General features: G+C 55.1%; 1 protein-coding gene across 2 annotated transcripts in view; it reads left to right on the top strand.

Moving 5' to 3' along the window:
- SPNS2 (SPNS lysolipid transporter 2, sphingosine-1-phosphate) overlaps positions 1-24,103 on the top strand; it is a 36,746-nt gene extending 12,643 nt beyond the window's left edge. Inside the window, exons 2-13 of one of the 2 annotated variants that reach the window (XR_010729500.1) lie at positions 1,656-1,721; positions 12,403-12,539; positions 17,485-17,636; positions 17,870-17,936; positions 19,278-19,420; positions 19,893-20,045; positions 20,151-20,340; positions 20,670-20,735; positions 22,628-22,726; positions 22,810-22,973; positions 23,314-23,474; positions 23,965-24,065. Coding sequence is in view for 1 of the 2 variants with exons in the window: in XM_066262969.1 (XP_066119066.1) it covers positions 1,656-1,721; positions 12,403-12,539; positions 17,485-17,636; positions 17,870-17,936; positions 19,278-19,420; positions 19,893-20,045; positions 20,151-20,340; positions 20,670-20,735; positions 22,628-22,726; positions 22,810-22,973; positions 23,428-23,470 (1,280 nt within the window). In the remaining variant the exon portion in view is untranslated. Of the gene's footprint in view, positions 1-1,655; positions 1,722-12,402; positions 12,540-17,484; positions 17,637-17,869; positions 17,937-19,277; positions 19,421-19,892; positions 20,046-20,150; positions 20,341-20,669; positions 20,736-22,627; positions 22,727-22,809; positions 22,974-23,313; positions 23,475-23,964 lie in introns of both variants that reach the window. The other variant, XM_066262969.1, reaches the window with a different exon arrangement.
- The last annotated feature ends 535 nt before the right edge of the window (positions 24,104-24,638 follow it).

Raw genomic sequence — 24,638 nt, 5'->3', positions numbered from 1 at the left:
GAGGTAAGTGTGGGTGGTTCCCCCAGATCAGGCCTAACAGTGCCACCTGCAGGCCCCATTGGAACTCTGGGCCTCTGAGACCAGGGTAGGGCACATTGGGGGGTCCCACTTGGTGACTCTGCATTCCACAGGCCCAGGAGTGGCCCCTGGCTTCTGCCTTCAAGGCAAGGCCACAGCCGGCCTTGGCTATTAAGTCATTAACTGGGCCTCACACAGCCTCTTCATTATGGGTAATTATGGTAAATCCATTGTGGGCATTAATGAGGATGAGACCGGCTTTTCTGGGCTGTCAGACTGCTAGGGCAGCAGCTGGGGCTGCCCCGCGGCCCCGGAAACGGCCCAGCATCCCGGTGCTGGGTCTTGGGAAGGACAGTGACACTCCACTCTCTCCACTTAGACACCAGCCACCGGATGGGACCTTCATACAGGGCCTGGAGATTCCACTTTCAGGTGGTATGACTTTGAGCATGTGGTTTAACTTCCTGTGCCTCAGTTTCTTCATCTGTCCAGTGAGATAACAGTACTATAATAGGGTTGAATGAGGATTGAACTATCAAAGTATTTAATGTTCAATAATGTGAACCATCAGCATTTCAAATGCTGAGATCATTCTCATTATCACCACGAAGAGCTTGGGAAGCCCGTGAAGGCAGGGTCTACCCTTCTTCTGTCCCCTGCATGGGGTGCTCGTAAGGCAGGCCCTGTCTCTTCCTTCTCCCCTGTCCCTTTTCTGTGCAGATAGATGTGTGCTGGTCAGAAGGGCTCTGGCCTATCCCAGGCTCCTGGTGTTTTTAGAGATAAAAGAGTGAGTCAGGGGCTCTTGGGCCCTGGGGGTTGTGCTGACTCAGGGCCCTGGTTGTGTGCTATGAGAGGTGGGAGGGGCCCATGGCTCTGTCTGCTCACAGCTGGGGGCGGTTTCTGGTTGTTCTGGTGGCCCCCCCAACCCCCATGCAGTGCCTTAATGGGAGAGCAGAGGTGGCTGGGACTTGGGGAAAGGAATCTCCTTCCCCAAGAAAAGCAAGCCTGGAGCCCCCACTGCTTCCCTCTGCATTGGAAAAGTGGGGGTCCTGGTTATAATCCTAAGGACAACTGGGTGAATGAGTGTGTGTGTGCATGTGTGTGCTATGTGTTTGTGTGCACATGCAGGTGAGCAGATGTGAGCGCTGCCTGCGAGCCCCTCAGTCCTCTCCCAGACAGAGAGCTTCCTCCGCAGCTCTGGCTACCCACCTGCTTTCTGGGCTGCGGGGCTCGGTGGTCTTCCCTGAAGGCGGGGCCCTTGTCTCTTCCTCACTCAGTCTGGCGTTGGGCCACAGGTGTGCCGATAGGAAGCCTGGCTGCCTCACTGACTGAGTAACCAGGAGGATCCTGACCTGTCTGTGCCTTGGGCCCCTGCAGGGCTGAGGGAGGGGTTGAGATCCTATCCCTTGCGTGAACACAGGAGGCCCAATGGGGCAGGATGGAAGCTTGGCCTCCAAAGTCCCCAGTGGCCTGGCTAACCTGGGCAGGGTGGGGGGAGTTATGTAGATGGGCCATGCTGGGTCCTGCAAGGTGGGAAGAGGGCTGGGCTGGGACTAGGGGCCACCTAGGTGGGATAGGGAAATGGGGGTATGAGGCGTCAGCTGTTGCCAGTAAGCACCATCTGTCTTCCCCTCCAGGCGTCCTTCTGGACATTCAGCAGCACTTTGGGGTCAAGGACCGAGGGGCCGGATTGCTGCAGTCAGGTGAGACCCACTACCTCTCCCCAGGTCTCGGCCCTCCTTCCTGGGGGGCCATTCTCTGCTGGGTCTCTTACTGGTCCCGACTGACTGGTAAGAGCACGGGCTTTGGCCCTGGCCGGTTGGCTCAGCGGTAGAGCGTTGGCCTGGTGTGCGGGGGACCCGGGTTCGATTCCCGGCCGGGGCACATAGGAGAGGCGCCCATTTGCTTCTCCACCCCCCCCTTCCTCTCTGTCTCTCTCTTCCCCTCCCGCAGCCAAGGCTCCATTGGAGCAAAGATGGCCCGGGCGCTGGGGATGGCTCCTTGACCTCTGCCCCAGGCGCTAGAGTGGCTCTGGTCGCAGCAGAGCGACGCCCCGGAGGGGCAGAGCATCGCCCCCTGGTGGGCAGAACATTGCCCCTGGTGGGCGTGCCGGGTGGATCCCGGTCGGGTGCATGCGGGAGTCTGTCTGACTGTCTCTCCCCGTTTCTAGCTGCAGAAAAATACAAAAAAAAAAAAAAAAAAAAAAAAAAAAAGCACGGGCTTTGTGTACACATCCCACTGTTGCTACTCACAGAGGGCACCCCTTTTAGTTATGCTTTTCTTCTTTTTTTTACATAGGCAGAGATAGACAGGGACAGACAGGAACAGAGAGAGAGATGAGAAGCATCAATCATTAGTTTTTCGTTGCACGTTGCGACTTCTTAGTTGTTCGTTGATTGCTTTCTCACACATGCCCTGACCGCGGGCCTTCAGCAGACCAAGTAACCCCTTGCTAGAGCCAGCGACCTTGGGTCCAAGCTGGTGAGTTTTTGCTCAAACCAGATGAGCCCGCGCTCAAGCTGGCGACCTTGGGGTCTCGAACCTGGATCCTTCCGCATCCCAGTCAGACGCTCCATCCACTGTGCCACCGCCCGGTCAGGCTCTGCTTCTCTTCTTGCAAAAGAAAACAAATCATACCTGCCCCAGAGGCTGTGGGAGATGTGGCAGTGTGCAGGCCAAGGGCCTAGGTCCTTGGAGGTGACTTCTCGGGCCTCGTGGGCATGGGGAGCCAGGGATCCAGGTTTCATCCTGAGGTTGGTGAAGGGAGCTCCTTAGATCAGTAAGTTGGGCACTGTCAACAGAGCCTTGGCAACTCTATTTCCATATCCACTCCTACCACCAATTCCTTCCACTGCCATTACCTGGGAATCATCTCGTAGGTGTCAAATCAGGAAAACAGCCCAGAGCTGTTCCCAGACTCAGGGCAGGAGCCTAGTCCTGGGCCTGAGGGTCTTGGCCTGTCTTCCTTGGGGCCCCAGCTTTCTGACTGGGGCTTGGGCAGTCAGGCCCCAACCCCCCTGGGCCAGGGCAGGGTGGCAGGTCATTAAGCAATTATTCCAGCCTGTCTGCCCCTCCCTCTTGGGTCCCAATCTCCCTGGTCCCTGCCCTACCCACTACATGGTCCTGGTGAATCTGAGCTCCTGGCCCCGAGACGCTCTCACTAGCTGTGGCCGTGCTGGCCATGTCCTCAGCGGTCCCTCAGACTTGGGCAGAGACTCAGAGCCAGCACTCTATCCTACTGCTGAGGTGTGGTTGGGCCTGGTCCCCTTGGCCCTGGCTCCCCTGGGTCTAGGAGTCCACCTGATGTGAGGCCCCGTCAGATGTGTGGGAGAAAGTCCATAGTCTGCATCCAGTCTGTGAACCCCTTCCCCTGCCTGGGACCTCCTGAGAAGGAGGTGTGGAGGGAGCCGGCTCTGTCCAGGAACCTGCCTGACCTGTCTAGGTGGCATTCCAGTATGTACAATGCCAGGCCTCCACAATGGGTTCGTAGAGCCTGGCTACCTGTGCTTGTTTCTCAGATGGGGTCTTTGGGGCTCAGAGAGAGGGGGTGTGACAGCTTTGGGCTCATCCTTAATATGTGAGAGTTGACAGAGCTGGGAATGGGGCAAGGCTGTGTGGTCCAGCTCTTGCTGAGGGTGGCCAGGTCCCTGCCATTGCAAACATCACCTCTACCCGGGATGTGAGCCCAAACCCCTCCCTAGGCCCCTACCCCTTGCTGGGTGTCCCTGGATGGACCAGAGCGCATCAGCGGCCCTGTCCTAGGCCCTCTAGCCTTCTGAGCTCTGCAGTTTTAAAGGACAGAGAGAGTTCAAGCCCGATGCGAGCGTGGGAGGGAGCAGGCTGCTGAGCTGCTGAGGAAAGGGCAGGAGAGAGCGTAGTCACCCAGACCCTCTCCCTGTGGCCCCTGTGTCACTGGGGACCTGCTGAGCCTCATTCCCTCCTGGTCGTGGCCTTGATGACTGATACAGAACAAGGTTCTGCCCCAGCCTTCTCCACGGAGTGAGGTCAGGGCCAGTGCAGCCGCCCAGGAAGAGGGTGAGAGGGCTGTGAGGGCTGTGGTGCTGCCACAGTTATGTCCCAGGCCACCTCTCTGGCCAAGAGAGAGAAGTAAGGTAGTCCCTGTGATCCATAGCGACCTGGCCAGAGGTGGAGAAACACTCCCACAGGCGTCATCTTGTTTGATTATTCCTGCTGCAAGCTTCACTTTCTAGATGAAGGGATAGAAGTTAAGAGGGGGGAAGTGACTTGCTTAAGGTCTCATGCTGAGAGAGCAGCAGGCCTGGAATTGGACTCTTGGTTTGGGGAAGGAACACAGATGGCCACTATTGTGCTGACCCAGGTGTCTGACAGTCTGGCATCTCAGGGTTCTCAGGTTGGTGCCTTTGGGCCATGCGAGTCCCAGCAGTCTCAGAGACCCCCTCGTCTTACCCTACCACTTACCCTATCACAGCTGGGACGGCTCCCCAGACTGTCCTAACCCCTTTGGCCACCTGAGCCAGGAAGCCAGGTGAGTTAGACCAGGAGGTGACCCTGAGCTACCCAGGTAACTCATCTAATTGCGCTGGGCCCCAGGCACCTGTCTCTTCCCCAAGCCCTGATAAGGTCGCAGCCTGGTGGAGGGCGCCAGCCAGGTGTTAGTGCTTGCCCGGATCAAAGAGCCAGGGCTGAGAGCTGAGTTGTCTGCTTATGTCTGGGCACCAGGGGCTGCTGAGCCAGGAGACAGGGTGGGGGTGGCTGAGGTTTAGGCCTGGGGCCGCCCCTGCTATTTCCTTGTGGGACCAGAGCATGAGCTCTGCTTTGAGAAGAGCCTCCTTTCTGGAGCCCCCTTGCAGATTGCTGCTGGCTCAGAGCTGACCACCCAGTCTGCTGAAGCAGCCATAGCTCAGTCTCTGCGAAAGCCCACAGCAGGATTACCGCTCTTGACTTTTGCTATTTTGGGTCATCAGGAGCCCCATACCCTACACCTAAAGGAGCAGGTGCCTCTGAATGTACTGCATGGCATGCCCTGTGCTGGGCTCTGCCATAGAGGCTGTCCCTGCACTCAGGTAGATTCCCTCAGTTGGGAACAGAAAACAGCCAGTCTCCGCCCAGGCGCAGGGGTACCGTGGGAGCCCCGGGGGAGTGCAGCGAGGGCGCACTGGGCTGTGCCTCGTGGCAGGTGGAGAAGGTTTCCTCAAGGAGGGGGCATCTGAGTGGGGCTTTGAAGGGTGAGTTAGAATTTATTCAGGGGAAAGAACTCCCAGTCAGTTTGTCAGGTTGAATAGATGTGAGAAGCCCTCCTTTCCCCTCCACGCTGGATAAAATATGCCAAGAAACATTTAAATGACAGAGCTGAGCTTGAAAGCTAAAGCTAGCAGGAAAATGTCCAGGGGCCGGAAGCAGAGAATCGAGCTCAGAAGCAGGAGAGGGAGCTGGTGTTCAAGCCAAGTGATGTGGTGTTTGGGGAGCAGCAGCTGTCTTGGAAGCTTGTTACAGGATATATTTTTAAGATTTTATTTATCGATTTTATAGAGAGAAGAGGGGGCGGGTAACGACAAGTAGTTGCTTCACTCTAGCTGTTCATTGGTTGCTTGTCATATGTGCCTTATCTGGGTAAGCCCAGGGTTTCGAACCGGGGACCTCAGCATTCCAGGTCGGTGCTCTATCCACTGCACCACCACCGGTCAGGCTTGTTATAGTATTTTTCATGGAAACATTTTTTACGATGAAAAATTTTAAGTATACATAAAATGTAGAGAGAAGAGTATAATGAACCTCCACGTGGCCATCACCCAGATTCATCCAGTCTTATCAGTCTGGCCCGGTTTCCAGGCTCTGGGTTTTTTTTGTTCTGAGGATTGGGCAGTGCAGGCTTGGGTTCTAGTGTCGCATGGGGGACTTGGTTTCCCCTCAGCGCCCAGGGCAAGGTCCTTGACTTCAGTCTGTGCTCCCAAGCCGGTGGGCAGTTTTCCCGTCTGTGAGAGGACATCTCCTTGCAGGTTCTGGCTTTCTGCAGAGAGCCTAGTCCAGCCCCTGCTTTGTGCATTTCTGAGCCCTCCACTCCCTTTCCTGTGCAGACTTTATGTTTCCAGGAACCACAGCAGAGGCCAATGCAAAACTGCTCCCTGGGGAAACCTTCATGATTCAGATCCTGCATGGGACGCAGATGACAATCCCCATTGAAGTCAAACTCAGATTCAACACGGACGGAGCACACAGGGAAGCCCACCTTTGTGCGAGGGAGTCAGCTGGCCCAGAAAATGGGAAAACCGACTCCTGAAGAGACTTTAACACTAGGTAGACTTAATTTTCAACGCTCTACAGGAGAGAGTAGAGTTTATAAGACAGGAACAGTACCTTATTTTAAAAAAAGAACAAGAAGATGTTTAAAAGACCTAGATTTTAAATTCTACTAGTGACAAATGTAAATATTACAATTAAAAAGTGTAATAATTAGGGCTGTGAATGGGTCGATAGACCCAGCTGAAGAGAAAATAAGCAAGTTAGAAGATGGATCTGAGGAAATCAGAATAGCTACAGCTCAAGGGAAAGGGGGAATGCAGGCTGTGAGACCGCCTGGCTCTGGGGCCTAGCACTTCATCAGCCACGGTCTGAACGTGGGGAGAACGGAGGGAGAAGAGGTGGGGTAGTAGGCAGGCTCTGATGATGACGGGCATCTGGATTTTGTCCTGGGGCAGTGGGGAGCCGGAGAAGGATTCAGAGCAGGGCGGGTCCCTATAGGATGTGTGCATCAGGTTGTTTATTCTGGGCCCAGTGTGGAATGGATAGCAGAGGAGGCTGCACGGTAGTTCAGGGCTGGGGTTCGTGGGGTCATGAGGAAGTGCCGGAATAGGGGAGTGGGGGTGGCAGGGAGATAGTGGGGACGGAGGAAGAGCCAATTCAGACCGAAACCAGACAGTGCCTCTGCTTCAGGGCTGAGTCTCATTTCGACCTTGCCCCCCTCCCCACTTTGGCCAATCTGCAACATCCTCTGCTTTGTCTCTGAAGGCAAGGATGGGCACTGCCTGTGACTGCTCCCCCAGGACCTCCCTGAGGCCCGAGGGGCCAACCTGGCTCTTGTATCCAGAGCAGCCTGAAAAGGAGGAGTGGTTTCTGCAGGAAGTCTGGGTATGGTGGCTTTCAGGCCCTGATAGAGCCAGGCTGTTCTGGGTCCTCCCCATCATCTTGGTTGGCCTGGGCTGCCATCCTCCACATCCTGTGGGCAGGGAGGATACCCAGGCAAAGCCTGACCCCTGCCCACCTCATGCCTGTCCAAGTACTCTCTCTGCCCACAGGATATGGAGGATGGCAGATCTTTTCCAAATAACAGGTCAAACAGATCTGGACTTTGTAAAAAGAGTCCTGGTTCAGCCCAGGCCAAGGTGGGGGCTGGATGCAGGCTCCAAGGCTACAGTGTAGGAGCCCTGGGATACCCCAGCTCAGACCTCACCTACTCCTGCTCTGGGACGACCTTCTGGGGTCAGAGTCACATGTACACTGAGGGTGGCTCAGCAGCCTCACGGTGAGGGTCCTGGGGCTGCTTGCCAGGCGCAGAGTCCTCAGTGGGGGCTGTTCTGAGCTCCTAGGTGCTGATCTCTCTGTGGGCTCACAGGGAAGAAGGCCTTTGGCCAGTACCCTGCGCCCTTGGACTGCCGTGAGAGGTAGACAGTCCTTACAGATGCTATCCAAGCCCTGTCTTCCCCATGACTCTCGTCAGCACTGGGAGGAGGGGGCATGGCCTATCTCATAGAGAAGCACGTGACGAGTGACGCTCAGCCCAGGTTCTGATGGCCAGCCAAAGGCCCTGACTTCTTCTACCCTGCCATCTGGGCCCTGCCCCACCCCCACCCTACCCCCTGGCTCCCTGCCGGCCACTCCATTGTCCCAGACCTATGGGCTCAGCACATGTGAGCTGAGCGAGGGCTTCCCCACACCCCGGCCACAGGCCACAGGATGTCCTCATGCAGGGAAAGCCACCCCTACTGAGATCTGGGGTGGGGTAGCTAGACAGCCCAGAAAGCTCTCCTCAAACAAACAAAGGCTATAGGGTAGGGGGTGGGTGTACGGGGAAGCTTCTAGCCTGCTGGTCTTTATTTTCAGCATTGCTGCCTGCTGACCAGATTGGACTCGGGGCCCCGGTCTGGGACAGGTTCACATGTCCCTGCCTTTGTCAGTGCTGTCCCTTCTGCCAGCAACATTTCCCCCTCTGTTCCTACTGTGATTGTGTATAGTCCCCTCCGCTGGCCTGTGACATTCTTTTCTTTTTCTTTTTTTGATTTTATTTATTCATTTTAGAGAGGAGAGGAGAGAGAGGAAGAGAAGAGAGAAGGGGGGAGGAGCAGGAAGCATCAACTCCCATATGTGCCTTAACCAGGCAAGCCCAGGGTTTCGAACCTGCGACCTCAGCATTTCAGGTCGAGGCTTTATCCACTGTACCACCACAGGTCAGGCCAGCCTGTGACATTCTTGAGGACCTAGAGATGTCCTTTCTGTTGTTTGCCCCAAGCCAGGCAGAGCAGAGGGCTGCAAAGATGGATTGTGTCTTCGATTTCATATCCGAGGCCGCTGAAATGCGGGGAATTTGCCCAAGATTATCCTGTGATCCTCTTGACCCTGGACTCCTTTGTCCCTCAGATGTAAAATGGGACAGACATGGTAAAGCTCAGGGTGGTGCCTGGTGACCTTCAGCAGGCTGCACCTAGAGGTGGGGATATGGTGTGCCTGCTCCAGGAGGAGCCCTCCTCAGTCCAGGGTGCCTCCGCCCACCCAGAGGAGCAGGCAGAGCCAGGCTGAGAGCCCAGAGCCGCCTTCCTGCTCGGCCTCGTGCAGGCAGGTGGGGGCGAACGCGGAGGGCCAAGGTCTGGCCAAGGCCCAGCTCACTTTCTTCAGCCCCTCTCCCCCCACCCAGTGGGGCCTTTTCCACTGTGCCCTCTTGAGGGGGGAGAATGGAGCATGCTGTGGTTCTCCACTGCCCTCAACTCAACACCAGACCTGGCCTCAGTGTTTAGGGCCCAGCCTCCTCCATGGCCTCATCTGGCAGGGCTTCCTCCTTAGTTTCCTCATGCTGCAGCAGGACCTGCTTTCTTGCTGTCCCCAACACACCCTGAACTTTCTCTGACCTTGGGAACATCAGCTGCGACCACCCCCCTTCTGGGCTTGGCTGTCTGTAGTGTGATTTAGAGCAAGGACTCTGGAGTCAGACAAATTGGGGTTTAAATTCTGGCCCAGCCACACACTAGTCATGTGATGTCACTCCTTTCAGCCCCTTTGTCCCCTCTGTAAGATAAGATAATAGTGAGAATCAGATGAGATAACCTGTGCTTATGTCCAGGGCACATCCTTGGGCCTTGCCTATAATAAGTATTCCATAAATGGTAATTGAAATTATTATTAATAACAATAAGCATTGTGCTTCAACCATTATACAGTATTGCTTATAAGAGATGTAATTTATATATATAATATAATATAATATAATATAATATAATATAATTGTTATATTATAGTTATAGTACAGCTTGGTAAATTCCTATGCATCCTTCAGTGTCCAGATCTGACGTCACCACCTCCATGAAGCCTACATTATCCTGGCAGGTTCCTTTCTGATTCCCTGGCATTTTAGTCCTTTAAGCTGGGCAACCCATGGATGGGGTCTGCCCCGTCACCAGACAGGGCACAACTCTGCTGTCTTTGCTCACTCCCCACCTAGCACAGATAGACACAGCGGGGAGAGTTCTCCCTCCTCCCCCTAATGTGTGTAAGTCCTAACGAGACTGAAATTTCTTTCCTGCCCATATCCTGGTCTGATCTCAGGCAGGTCCTGGGAGGCAGGCCCAGCAGGAAAAATTCTTTTTCTAGATACGGGGAAATAATTTTTGCCTTGATTAATCTAAACAAGGGCCCAGTGTTGACGGAGGCTGACCCACTCTGGGCAGGGTGTGGCATTAAGCGTCTTACAAGAACAACAGGGGAATTGCTATTTTTATTTTCATTTTACAGATGAGGAAGTTCACATGCTGGAAGTTCGCATGTGAATTGTTAGATTTTCAGGAATTATGTCATTTGGTTGTTAAACAGCCATTATTGAAAACTGAATTATGTAAACTTACAGTTAAATAATGTATATTAAAAACAAAGGTAATAAACACAATTTATCACTTCCCATTTATTTCACTACATTTTACTCTTACCTATGTTCTTAAGGTTATTTACTTCTATTATATCTGTCTGGTAGAAATACTGTATATACAATGTTGTGTGGAACACACATCACGTCAGTAGCTTGAAATCAGCTGGGGCGGGAGTATTTACACAATGAAAATTGGCAAACACTGCACATCAGGAGAGCCAGTTGTCCAACACTTATCAGCACACTGCTAACTGAGGCACAGAGAGGCTATGACCTGTTCAAGGTCACCCAGCTGAGAAGGAACAGAGCTGAATTAGAATGTCACTGGAGCCCAAATCTGTGCGTCTTTATGCTGATTCTGCCCAAGGTCCCAGTCACACATATGTAGTTGGGACTAACTGGTCCCCCCCACACCCATACATACTCACTGTACCCACTAGGCTAAGAGAGACAATCACACCCCTCCAGCCCAGCCCTCTCTCCCTAGTTCACCTTCTTCCCTCCTTCCCTCCTCCCCTCCTTCCCTCCTTCCTCCCCTTCCCCTTTCTCTTCTTCCACCCTGCCTCCCTGGGGACTCAGGTCTGTGAGAGAGTAGCCCAGACCATGTGCACATTCAGCCTGGCGGTCAGAGGCCAGTCACTGGCCACCTTGTCTGCCCACCCCCAGTGTTTGTCTGGCCATCTGCCCATCAGCTGTGGGGTTGCCTTCCAAGGGGAGTATTGGGGGGCTGCCTTGCCTGTGACCCAGAGCCTACCCTTGCTTGCTGGCCTCTTTATCCCACCTGGGACCTCCAAGGCCCCTCCCATCAGAGGCAGTGGCAGCCCCATGGAGTCCTCTGAGACTCTGCCCTTCTCTTGTTCTGGAAGAACAAAACCAGGTCAGCGCACTCCTCTGCTCAGCATCCTCCAGTGTTTTCCTTTCTCACTCTCAGAAGCTACAGCATCACAACAGGCAAGAAGGCCGCACCCCATCTGGCATTTCCCCTTCTGCCCCTCTTGTTCTAGCCACTCTGGCCTCTATGCTGTTCCTCAAATATATTATGCACACTCCTGCCCCAGGGCCTTTGTACTTGCTATTCTTACCCCAATATTTGTTTTCTCAGCTCCTTCAGGTCTCTGCTGAAATGTCACCTTCTCTGACCCTTCTATTTAAAATTTTAACATCTAGCCTGACCTGTGGTGGCGCAGTGGATAAAGCGTCGACCTGGAAATGCTGAGGTCGCTGGTTCGAAACCCTGGGCTTGCCTGGTTAAGGCACATATGGGAGTTGATGCTTCCAGCTCCTCCCCCCTTCTCTCTCTCTCTCTCTCTCTCTGTCTCTCTCTCCTTCTCTGTCTCTCTGTCTCCCCTCTCTAAAAATGAATAAATAAAATAAAAATAAAATAAAATTTTAACATCTATTTCACACATTTCCTATCTCCTGCTTCTGCCCTTTACCCTGCTTAGCACTTGTCACCATCTGACATACTATATTTTTTTATTTTATTGTCTGTTTCGCCTAGTAGAATGAAAGTTCCAAGAAGGCAGGAATTTTTTTCTGTTTTGTTGGATAGGATGGATGAGTGGACAAATAAACAAATGAACAACAAGTTTCCAAATGTCAGGAAAGCCTTTGCAGCCCACTGGGAATGAGGGTGGCTGTGTCAGGTATGAGGCCAGGTCCAGTTCCATCCCACTTTGCTGTGTGACCCGGGGTAGTTTTCTTCCTTCTCTGTCCCAATTCTAATAAGGAAAGCAGTGTGGCAAAGTCTAAGGAACACTGGCTCTGGAGTCAGACAGGCAGGATCAATTCCCCACTGGGCCGTTTACTGCTGGTGGGGCCTTGGGCAAGTCACTTCTCCCTGAGTTTGTCTCCCCACGGCGAGGTGGGGTGGGGTGGGTTGAAAGGATGTATAAGATGCTTTGTGGTGAGCCCTAGTAAAGCTCCTGGCATATAGAAACTGTTCAGTGAGTACAACTTGACTGTTTTCAAAGTACCCAAAGAGCTTGCCTGCAACTGGACAAATTGTGGGCCTGCATTAAAGAGGGTGGCGTTGTGGAATAACCTGAGCCGGGGGCCGTTCCTGCCTCCCTTGGGCCCCGGCCTGGCTGAGATTGCTTCCTCGTTGTTAACTCTTATCACTTACATTTGCTCCCTCTCTGGGGTTGCTTCCTCAGTCCCTGGCATAGGCTACACTTTGTTTCGTGGGCTCAGGGCCTCAGTGGGGGTGGAATGGGCAGGTGGGCTCAGCCACAGGGACCCTGCACCACCTCTCAAGCTCTCTTCTGCCTGCACAGTGTTCATCTGCAGCTTCATGGTGGCTGCCCCCGTCTTTGGCTACCTGGGCGACCGCTTCAACAGGAAAGTGATCCTCAGCTGCGGCATTTTCTTCTGGTCGGCAGTCACGTTCTCCAGCTCCTTCATCTCCCAGCAGGTGAGGCCTGTCTGGACATCCTGCCGGCAACCCTGAGCGTGCCCTCTGTGCCTTCAGTGGGTGGCCGGTCTGATGAACCTGTTTTAGTCTAGACTGGGGGGGAGGGGGTCCAGCCCTTTTGCTCAAACCCCAGTTAGCATCTTTCAAGTTGAGTAGGGTGAAGGGGGGGGTGTCTTTGGGTACTTTTTATAAACTGGTCCTACAAATAGGGACTTCCCCACACTGGCCTGAACTGAGAGACTTGCAGCCCAGTATGACACCCTGACTGCCTCTGATTTGGGGAGGATGCTAGGAACGAGGGGAACTAGTCTGGCCTAGGAGTCAGGTCCCTTTGGTTCTAGTCCTGGCTCCTCCATCATCTTGCTGTCTGATCATAGGTGAGCCACTACCCATGTCTGGGCCTCCCACAGTTTGCTCTTCATTTGATGACCAGCTAACTACTTGGGTCAAAGTCCTAGGTAGGCAAACATCACTTCAACACAAGAAAGGTATTTCTTACTCAGCTCTCATAGTTCTGGGTTTGACTATCCCAACTCGGTTGCCCACTCAGCTTTGTGATCTGGAGAAATTTACTTAACCCCTCCGTGCCTCAGTTTCTTCATCTTTAATATAGGGAGAATACTTCTCAATTTAAAGGTTTATTGTGAGAAATAACTGAGCTAATGAATATTTAGGGCCTGAAACATAGCAGATATTCAGCAAATAATTATTTCTATTCTTTCTTCCAAAAAGGAGATATGTTGCTTTGAGAGGTAGTGAGTTTCCCATTACTAGGGATGTTCAAGTGTCCTATCACTAGGGATGTTAACCATCACATGATGGTTACTTTAGAGAGGAAGATAGAGGAAGATTAGGGAGAATTCCAGCATCTGTCCTCAAGGAGTTTTCAGCCTTTGGGACAAAGGAGAAGACCCTGGCCCAGTCCTTGGAAGCACCCAGGCTAGAGATGGGAAGATGTGACAGGAGGTCCCATGTTTAGAGGCTTCAAGATGTGCAGAGTACTGAGAGTACTCAATGTAGAGAGAGCAGTCTTTTAAAACCCATGGGTCAGGGAAGGCTTCCTGGCAGAGGTGGGATTTGGGCAGGCAGCACAGGGAGATTAGGCTTTTTGGTGAAGATAGTATGGGCAGAGGGAGCAAACTCATGGGAGTCGAAGTAGTTGAGTGTATTAAGAAATTGAAGAGGAGAGTTTTGGCTAGAAAGGAAGGCAGGGACCAAGTCATGGAGAGCCTCAAATGCCAGGTGGGAGGTTCTGGGGTCCTCCCGAGGACAGTGCAGGACCCTGGAAGAGTGTGAAGAAGGGCAATGGTGAATCAGATTTATATTGGTTGAGAGGAAGTTGGAGGTGAGGGTGGAGAGAATCAGGTTTGGGGTTACTACTGTGTTTCCTGGGGCAGCTTCAGAGGACAATCAGGCTCAGGTAAGCTCCAAGCCCAGAGTGTCAGGTAGAGCTTGACACGCGCAGTAAAACGTGGGGCCTGGGCCAGAAGCCTCTAGCGCCCCTCTGGGCCTTGTTCTGCCCCGGCCAGGCCCCTGGTCTTCTGATCTCTGATGCTACTTGTGGTATTCACCAGTGAGTCCAGGACCAGGATGCCAGTGCTGGGCCCCACTCCAGGTGTGCAGAAGGAAGGGAGGGTTAGGGAGAGAAGATGAGCAGAGGCAGAGAGGAAAACAGATAGATCACTCCAATTAAATCTATATATATATACTTTAATTTAGTGAGAGACAGGGAAGCAGAGACAGGCTCCTGCATGCACCTGGGCCGAGATCCTCTGGCAAGCCCCCTACCAGGCAATGCTCTGCCCATCTGGGCCACTGCTCTGTTGCTCGGCAACCAAGCTATTATAGCTCCTGAGGCAAGGCCATAGAGCCATCATCAGCGCCCAGAGCTGACTTTGCTCAAACCATTCAAGCCATGGTTGTGGGAAGAGGAGAGGGAGAAGGGGTGAAGAAGCAGATGGTCACTTCTCCTGTGTGCTCTGACCAGGAATTGAACCCGGGACTTCCACATGCTGGGCTGATGCTCTACTACTGAGCCAACAGGCCAGGGTCCCAATTAATCTATAAATTCAGTGCAGAAACAATCCAAGTCTCACAAGAGTTTTGGGTGGACCTTGGCAATGTGGTTCTGAAGTTAATTTAGCAGAGAAAATGCCCAGGAACAGCCAAGAACATTGTGAAAAATAACCGTGAAAAGGGACTTGCCCTATCAGTTACTACACTATAATTGTTCTGACTAGAACAGCAGAGGGACAGACTAAGAATCAATGAAACGCAGTCCTCCTTTCTATGGGAACCGAGTGTGGGATGAAAGTTGCATCTTAAATGGTTTTGGGAGAATTGTCCGTCTGGATGAAAAATAAAGTTTAGTCTGTATTTCAAACCACAGGTCAAAATAAATTCCAGATAGGTTAAGGTAAAGTAAAAAGCAAACTGTAAAAATCTAGAATTATAAATCAACAAGGAAAAGGCAAATAACTCAGGAAAATGGGTAAAGAATAGCAACAGGCAATTAATTCCAGAAGAAGATACCTACTGGGCAATAAAAGTAGGAAGAGACAGTACTTTCTCCTGAGAAATCAGGGAGATGCAAATTAAAACGACAATGAGATACCATTTCACACCCATCAGATTGGCAACAATTAAAAAGGCTGGCGATACCAAGTGTTATTTTTTATTTTTTTATTTTTTCATTTTTCTGAAGCTGGAAACGGGGAGAGACAGTCAGACAGACTCCCGCATGCGCCCGACCGGGATCCACCCGGCACGCCCACCATGGGACGACGCTCTGCCCACCAGGGGGCGATGCTCTGCCCATCCTGGGCGTCGCCATATTGCGACCAGAGCCACTCTAGCGCCTGAGGCAGAGGCCACAGAGCCATCCCCAGCGCCCGGGCCATCTTTGCTCCAATGGAGCCTCGGCTGCGGGAGGGGAAGAGAGAGACAGAGAGGAAAGCGCGGCGGAGGGGTGGAGAAGCAAATGGGCGCTTCTCCTGTGTGCCCTGGCCGGGAATCGAACCCGGGTCCTCCTCACGCTAGGCCGACGCTCTACCGCTGAGCCAACCGGCCAGGGCGATACCAAGTGTTATTAAAGTTGCTGGTGGGAGTGTAAATTGATAGAGACTCTGGAGAGAGTAAAACGGCAGGATTTTGTAAAATTCTAGCTGTGTACATCCCACGGCCCAGCCTTCTACTTGGAGGTATGTGCCTGAGATAGAAACTCCAACTTGTGGACACAGGTGCATGCAAGGGTGTTTGCTGCAGTCTTAAAATGGAGAAAAAAGGGAAACAGCCTAAAGGAACATAACTGAGGGGAGCCCAGATCAAATGGGGTGTCTTCATCCTATGAGTCTTGTGACTGTAAAAGAATGAATTAGATCTATATTAAAAAATAAGAATGAGGGGGAAAGGTGCCTGACCAGGCAGTGGCGCAGTGGATAGAGCATCGGACTAGGATGCGGAGGACCCAGGTTCGAGACCTCGAGGTCGCCAGCTTGAGCGCGGGCTCATCTGGTTTGAGCAAAGCTCACCAGCTTGAGCCCAAGGTCGCTGGCTCGAGCAAGGGGTCACTCACTCTGCTGTAGCTCCCCGGCCAAGGCACATATGAGGAATCAATCAATGAACAATTAAGGAGTCACAATAAAGAATTGATGTTTCTCATCTCTCTCCCTTCCTGTCTGTCCCTATCTGTCTCTCTCTCTGATTCTCTCTGTCTTTGCCAAAAAAAAGAATGAATGAGGGGAAAAGCAAACTATGAAACAAGATGCATGGAATGGCTCCTTCTCTCTCTAAAATAGACATAAATATTAGATAATATTTTGCATTTGGGGATGGAGTAGGCCTTTCTGAACAAGATGTGAAGCCTAGAAACCTTAAGAGAAAATGAACAGGTTGGACATCCTTAAATTAAACAACCCAAAGTAAAGTTTATGTATGGTAGAACTCCCCATATACAAAGTGGAAAGAAAGATGACGGAAAATATTTGGGACATATGTAATAAAGGATCAATACCCATGATATATAAAAAGCTAATAGAAATCAAGGCAAGAAAGACAGTCCAACAGAAAAATAGGGAAAGGCTATAGGCAGATGATCCCTAGGATAAGAAGCAGAGGTAAGGAACGAGGGAAAGACTCGGAGATGGAGAGAGAGAGTGTGGTATAGAAATAAGAGACCAGGGCAGGACCAGTGACAAGAGTGAGGGCCAGAAAAGAGCTGGGCAGATGGAGAGAGGGAAGCAGGGAGCCCAAAGGAGGGCTGGATGTGGGCGATGCTGGCCGGATGGGTGGTCAGGGTGGGGCCGGGGAAAGATGACCAGGCTGAGTTCTCAGGCCCTGGGCAGCTGAGGGACAGAGAGGACGGGTCCACATCAAAGGGGCAGTAGCATTGGCATCTGGCACAGCCTCACCCTTTCCAGTTCAGTGGGGCTTTGCTCTTTGATGTGTGTATGGGGGAGGGGTACTGAGCCCACTGGGCTGCCCTACCTACTCCCCGCTCACACTTGATCCTCAGTGCTGCCAGGGTCAGCCCAGCTGCCCTGCCTCCGGGTGGGACTCAGGGTGGGGGTGCCTCAAGGCTCCCAAGGTGGGGGCAGAACTCAGTGAGGAAGTTTCCCAATTGGTGTGTGTGTGTGAAGACACAGGCTTATATCCTCCATGCTTATGAGGACAGAGGGGGCCTGTCTGGGCTATACCTACAACTCTCAACTTGGGAAAGTCAAGTCCCATCCCCACAGTGGGAAAACCAGGCCCAGTCAGACCCACTACATGGAGGGGAAACTGAGGACCAGGGTGGCCTGGGGGGTGTAGTTGCTGACATAGGAGTTGGGCTCCATTCTCTCCCTTCGCTCGTGGACCCTGCAGGGGGTGGAGCAAAGTGGGGACCAAAGATGAGCAGGCAGAGGAGTAAGACAGACCCCCAGCATTCTCCCCCCCTCCCCCACAGCACTTCTGGCTGCTGGTCCTGTCCCGGGGGCTGGTGGGCATCGGGGAGGCCAGCTACTCCACCATCGCGCCCACCATCATTGGCGACCTCTTCACCAAGAACACTCGCACGCTCATGCTGTCTGTCTTCTACTTTGCCATCCCACTGGGCAGGTGAGGATCTGGGCAAGGTCCCCTCAAACTTCTGACCATTCCCCTCCCTGAGGTTTGGCCTTCTGTGGCCTAAACATGTGGGTGGTCAGCCTTGGGTAAATGCTGGACCTGCTCCCCAGCTGGCTGGCTGGGTGGTTGGGGCAAGTAGGCAGGTGTTCTGCCTCTTAGATAGTGAGTCTCCCCTGTCCCCCACCCCAGCCTGTCCTTGCTGACTGTGCCTGTCTTCTCTGCAGTGGCCTGGGCTACATCACTGGCTCCAGCGTGAAGCAGGCAGCTGGAGACTGGCACTGGGCCTTGCGGGTAAGGGCACCCCCAGACCAGCTGCGTCCACGATCACTTAGAGATTCAGGGACAGAACCTGGGCTAGGAGGCAAGCCTTGGCCTCCAAGCTTCACCGTGTGGCCTGCAGTTTCCTAGCTTAGACCACAGTGTGGTGTCTGGGAGCCCAGGTATGAGCAGAGCCCAGCTCAGCCCCACCACCATCAGGGTTCCCCGGGCTGAGAGGACGAACTCTCCCACCGTGTCAGGAAATTCCAGATCCACGATGGCGCTTCCTGCCTCAAGCCCTGGCTCCGTGCTAGAGTGAGGCGGAGACAAGACCTCTGTGTGGGGGTCTGCAGCTACTTCCTGTCCCAGGGGAGGATTCAGGGCAAGTCCGCCAAGGCCCCAGGACAGTGCAATCAGAGGAAACAGAGATCCCCAGTCTCGCAGAGGAGAGGAAGCTTAAGACAAAGTGTTTTTTCCTCAAAAGCAGGAAGGAAGCAGCCTCTGTGGAATTTCTTAATGGGGGTGGGTGGGAGTGATTAGAGAGGAACACCCCAGCCTATGGGCTCCAGGCCTGGGGGGCTGGGGGTGGGAACAGATTTCCCTGTTATCAGCTGGTGGAAGAGCTGACATCTTGGAATCCAGGCTGCCAAGATGTCCCCTTCATCTGGGGAGAGGGCTGGGGCCTGGAGATCCTGTTCTTGACCTTGGAACTGACAAAAAGAAGACCCACAGGGGGCCCTGAGTCTTTGTTCTCCTGAGGCCCACAGGGTCCCCTCGCAAATGATAACCTACCTGATCTATTTGCTGGAGGCTTTATGCCCAGCCAGTCTCGTCCCAGTGCCCCCCAGGGTAAGGATCTGGCCTGGAAAATTTCCCCAGACCCAGGGGTTTGGGCAGGGCTGGTATCTGGCTTCTTGTACACAGCAACTCTCTGACCTCCCCCATTCATCATTCCATATGTCTGTCCAATATCTACCTGCCTTCCTTTCTTCCCATCCATCCATCCATCCATCCATCTATCATCCATCCATCCATCCAACTTTCCATCTGTCTGTTCATCTCTCTGTCCATCTATGCAGCTATCTGTCTTCCCTCCTCCACCCATCTGACTGCCCATCCCTCCCTTCTTCCTTCAGTCCTCCACCCATCCTGCCCCTGCCCTGGACAGTGCAGTTTGAGCCCCCCAACCTCTTTTTGCTGACTACTTTGCCAGTGGCTTTGCTCAGCAGTCCAATCAGGAAGGCTGGGCAGATGCAGCCCAGAGGAGGAACCCAGAGCCCAGAGAATGTGTGACTTGCCTGTGCTCCCCCTCTTAGTGTAGCAGAGACAAAGTCGACTTGGCCCTGGTGTCCTAATTTGGTGTCCCCAAATTAGGTGTCCCCCATCGTGGGCATGATCACAGGAACGCTCATCCTCGTCCTGGTCCCGGCTACTAAGAGAGGTCATGCTGACCAGCTCGGAGAGCAGCTCAAGGCACGGACCTCCTGGCTCCGAGACATGAAGGCTCTGATCCGCAAGTGAGCACTGCTGGGAGGGGTCTGGTGGGAAGGAGGGGTGCCAAGACGAGAGGACACTCTTTCCAGGTGGCCCTCCCAGCACCCTCAGCCAGACTCCCTGCTGTCTCCACTGTCAACAGTGCTGGGAGTGACATTTTGGCCACTAGTGTTTATTATTCTACAGCCATAGCGCTCATACCCAGAACCCGTCAGGGAAGACATTAGAGGCCTCTGACCCTGGGGGAGGAGTGGGAGAGGAAAGGCTGCCCCCGGGCCAGAGACAGGGGTCCCGGCCCCACACAGGGTCCCAGAGGCAGGGGTCCCGGCCCCACTCGGGGTCCCAGAGGCGGGGGTCCCGGTCCCACTCGGGGTCCCAGAGGCGGGGGTCCCGGCCCCACTCGGGGTCCCAGAGGCGGGGGTCCCGGCCCCACTCAGGGGCCCAGAGGCGGGGGTCCCGGCCCCACTCAGGGTCGCTGCTCTGGCCTCTCCCCAGCCGCAGCTACGTCTTTTCCTCCCTGGCCACGTCGGCGGTGTCCTTCGCCACAGGGGCCCTGGGCATGTGGATCCCGCTCTACCTGCACCGTGCCCAGGTCGTGCAGAAGACAGCAGAGGCATGCAGCAGTCCACCCTGTGGGACGAAGGACAGGTGGGGTTGGCCCGAGTGGGGGTGCTGGGCGGCAGGGTGGCCAGCCCTCAGCCCCAGCGTTGGTCTTCCTCTTAACCTGTACCCCACTGTTCTCTATCCCCACAGCCTCATCTTTGGGGCCATCACCTGCTTTACAGGCTTCCTGGGTGTGGTCACGGGGGCAGGAGCCACACGCTGGTGCCGCCTGCGGACCCAGCGGGCTGACCCGCTGGTGTGTGCTGTGGGCATGCTGGGCTCTGCCATCTTCATCTGCCTCATCTTCGTGGCCGCCAAGAGCAGCATCGTGGGGGCCTATGTGAGTGTGTGTGGGGGTAAGGGTGGCGGGGGAAGCTGGCTTGGAAGGAGATACAGTCTGAAGGGGCCTTCCTTCCCCAGGGGGAGGCTCCTATCTGCCTGCCCTGCTCTGTCCAGACCCTGTCCAGGGCTCTGGTGTCCTTCAGGGCTGTGGGCATGGTTTGATAAGCCACAACACTTCCTCCTGAGCCTGACGGCTAGTATATGCAGGCCCCAGGGAGGGGTGGGAGGGTTTGGGGTGCCCTGCCAGCAGCCAGGGTGCAGAGAGCAACCTGAGGCCGCTGGGGGGTGGAGTGCCTCCTGACGGTTGTTCTGGTCTCTCCTGGGCAGATCTGCATCTTTGTCGGGGAAACACTGCTGTTTTCTAACTGGGCCATCACCGCAGACATCCTCATGGTGAGGCAGGCTGAGGTTGCCTCTGCTGACCAGTCCTCTTGACCTCTTGGGGCAGCTGGGGAGGGCGAAAGAAGGGGAGGAAGAGCAGGCAGGACTTGGTGGCGGGGTGGGGGAAGCAGGCTGGTAAGGTGAGTCTGGAGGCGGGGAGAGGAGCAGAGGTTGGGGTCTGCGTGGTGCGGGCAGAAATCAGAGGGCTGAGCAGGCAGGATGGATGTGGAGACTGCTTAGGGAGGGGATGTCTGGAGACTCAGGTTTGTGGCCAGAAGGCTGGCAGTGCCAGGCTGGCACAGAGGGGGTGCTGCCTGCCAGCACTCCACCCCCAGGGTCTGAGCTCCCATCAACCCAGCTCAGCCTGGGTCCCAGGCACGCCTGCCTGAGTGCCTGCGGCTGTGGCCAGGAGGACAGAGGCCGTCTTCACAGGGCCAACAATGGGCTCCTGACCAGCCAGCCAGGGACAAAGGGCTGTCTGAGCATGGCAGGGGTTTGTGTCCCTGGGCGGGGCTGGGTGCAGCCTGGGCGGAACAGGGAGCAGGCTGTGGAATTGGTAACTTGCAGTAGTCTGAAGGGTGGTGAGTGTGAGGGTGGGGGATGGTGACACCTGGCTCTGTCCTCTGGAATCCTCCAGGTCAGTGTCAAGAGAGGATTGGGAGAAGGAAATGTAGGGGACCGGTGGGGGGTGGGGAGAGTATCTGGGAGCTGCTGGGACAGGCCCTGGGGGCCGGAGGCTGAAGGGCTCCTCATGGGCCAACCCTCAGGGCACTCAGGGTTTGGTGCCACAGTATGGGACAGCCCAGATCAGAATCTGCCAGGCACTGGGGCCCCTGCCAGCTCCTCTCCTCCAGGAAGGCTGCCTGCCCTACCGGAGCTTCCCTGCATATCCGTTTCACCCGGGGCTGTCTCTCTCTCTCCACACCAGTTCATGGCTGGGAGGAGGTCTGCCTCAGCTCTCCGCCTCAGCGTGGAGTCAGGCGGGGTGGCAAGGGTGGCTTGGGGGCTCCCTGTACACATCTGCAGTGAAGGGAGAAGTCTAAATCAAGTGCCCTTGGTGTTGAGCAGAACCCCCATCCCTGCCTTTGCCCCCAGGGGCAGCCCCAGCTGCTGACAGGGTTTGGGTCCCTGGGAAATTGTGTCCCATTTTATTAAGTGTCACAGCCATGTGACTATTACTGGAAATGGGGCCACACAATCCCATCAGATACAGGTCTCCTCCCTACCCTGTCGCGGGGTGCCCAGTGGGCTCCAGCTGCTCTCACTGACTGTCCAAAGGCTGACTAGTTGAGGCCACCAGAGCTTGGGGCAGGGGCCGGTCGGGGCACCCACTGGGCTGGCTGCTGCCAGCTCTCCTGCTCCTCTCCTGACCTTGGCCCACCCGGCTTTGGAGCTGTGACCCCTGTGGCTAGGGCCTGCTTGGTCCGATAAGATTTCCAGGGGCCCAGTGGCTCCTGGCATTTGGTACTGGCGATGCCCATGGTAAAAGTGGAGGCTCTTCCAGGCAGGGTCCTGCTCCCCCTCCCTTGCAGGCCAACGTTGGCTTTGCCAGGTCCTCACCGAAGGGGAGCCGAGATAGGTCCTCAGCTGGTGGGAGGTGAGGGCAGGAGGCTGCTTGACACAGGTGTAAGCTGTGTCCCTCTGGGCCTCAGTTTTCCAGGACCCCTGCAGTTGGCTCTCCACCAAGAGCCCAGTACAAAATCTAAGGCAGTTGGAGATGGGCAGAGGGCCCTGCTGGAGGTGGGGGTGCGGGGGGAGGGCCCAGGGCAGTGAGTGAGGGGTTAAGACACCAGAGAGGAAGGGGTCTGATGGCACAAGGGCTTCAGAAGTGTCCTGACCCCAAAGGTGAGGCCAGGTGGGTGGGCCGGTCCCCTCTGGCCCCTGACCTGCCACCTCTTCCACAGTATGTGGTCATCCCCACGAGACGGGCCACCGCTGTGGCCCTGCAGAGCTTCACCTCTCACCTGCTGGGGGATGCTGGCAGCCCCTACCTCATCGGCTTTGTGAGTGCCGGGGCGGGAGAGCCAGGGCGGGTGGCGGGCTGCAGGAGGTGGGCCTGGCCTGACACCCACCCCCGCCCTCGCAGATCTCCGACCTGATTCGCCAGAGCACCAAGGACTCCCCGCTCTGGGAGTTCTTGAGTCTGGGCTATGCCCTCATGCTCTGCCCCTTCGTCGTGGTCCTGGGTGGCATGTTCTTCCTAGCCACTGCCCTCTTCTTCCTCAGTGACCGTGCCAAGGCTGAGCAGCAGTGAGTTGGGGGTGGGGTGGATCTGTTACCTCCATTGCCACAACCCTGCCTGGGGTAGTAGGAGGGGGATGTGGGTGGGTCACCTGGCCCGGCTCCCAAGTCTTCCTGCAGCTCACAAGCCTCTGTCCCAAACCAGATGAGCTTGGGAGCTGTGGGAGTCTATGGGGAACCAGGCTGTTCCTGGTGGTTCTAGACTTGGGTTTTTCTCTGGAGTTAATGGTTTTCAGAGCTGGGATACCTTTTTCCTTCTCCTCTCATTTTCTGACTTCTCTCTTCTTTACTCTTCTCTCTTTCCTCTCCCCACCCCTGGGCTCTCCCACCTCCTCCTGGGGCTGACGAGGTCCCTGCCCAGCACGTCCGGTCAACCGGCCCCCGTGATTCGATGTGCCAGAGCAGTGCCCGGGCTCGGCCCCCGCTGACCCGCCGCCTTGACCCCTGCCCGTCTCTCCCCCAGGGTGAACGAGCTGGTGATTCCACCCACATCCGCGAAGGTCTGAGGCGGTGAGTACAGCCTGAAGGGGGGAGGGGGTGTTTGAGGGTGGGCTCCTTGTGTGAGGGAAAGGCAGGGGTAGGGGAGGAGCACTCAGGGCAGCACTTCCTCCTGAAATGTTGCCCAAATTGACTAGAGGACCCGTGGGAGGGGTGCAGGCTCCCTCTTCCAGTAAACCAGCCCCCACTTCCTTCCTCAGAAGGGCTGGGGGCATAGGTCAGAGCCAGGACTGGCCAGGACTCCCTGTGGTCCCAGATTCTGTCATCCCAGATTTTCTTAGAGGTGCCAGGGCCTGACTCCTTCTCTGACCTTCCTCTGGGCCTGGCCTCCGGGGGCAGCACTTCCTAGCAGTGCGGGACCCAAGGTCACTACCCCCAGGCCCCTTTCATGCCCTAGAGCCCAGAGAAAGGCGTTTCTCCAAACAGCAAGGAAAATGAAGAAAGCTCTAAAATGCGCCTCCCAAAGCCCCACCTCTGACCTCTGACGCCCTTCCCTCTCTAGGTGCCTCTGGAACTATGAAGAACACTCACTCCAACCTAGTCTGGGAGGTACCGTTCAGCATCCCAGCTCTGCTGGGCTGTCCAGCTTCCCATGTGACCCACGGCTAGATGCCCACCATCTCTGGTCTCGGACTACTGAGTGGCCAAGGCTTCAGGAAGAGGCTGTGTCCTCAACTAACCTGGAAAGCTGTTTGTGTTGGGGCCACACGGTTGGACAGACCCGTAGCCCTGGGTTTGGGCTCCAAGGCCCCTGGGATCCAGGGAGAAGACAGCCCCCACTGGGTGTGTGGAGAGAATCTGGCCTACCACCAGCTTATGTGATCCTGGGCAAGTCCCGGCCCTCCCCAGACCGTGGGGCCAGCGAGCTGGACTTTCCCATGCAGCTTGCTGGACAAGTCACTGTCTGCAGCACTGAAGACCCAGCAGCTCCTGGCCTGCACAGAGAGGTAGCCCAGGCCTCAAGGTGGCAATCTAGGCTCTGAGGCCCCCTGGTGTTGGGGACCAGAGCCTTTCAACTAGGCCTCTGAACTTGGGGACATTGGACTCAACCTGGCAGAGCCAGGCACCTGTCACTGGGACTTCCACGCCTGGCTGATCACTCTGGAGGACGCTGGTCTCTTCTGTTTTAGGCTGGCTGTCAGCCTGGAGGTCTCCTCGGGTGAGCTGGCATCCCCA

This window comes from Saccopteryx bilineata, chromosome 2 (assembly GCF_036850765.1).
Source record: "Saccopteryx bilineata isolate mSacBil1 chromosome 2, mSacBil1_pri_phased_curated, whole genome shotgun sequence".
In the NCBI taxonomy this organism is placed as follows: domain Eukaryota; kingdom Metazoa; phylum Chordata; class Mammalia; order Chiroptera; family Emballonuridae; genus Saccopteryx; species Saccopteryx bilineata.
This window is presented reverse-complemented; position numbering and strand designations above follow the sequence as displayed.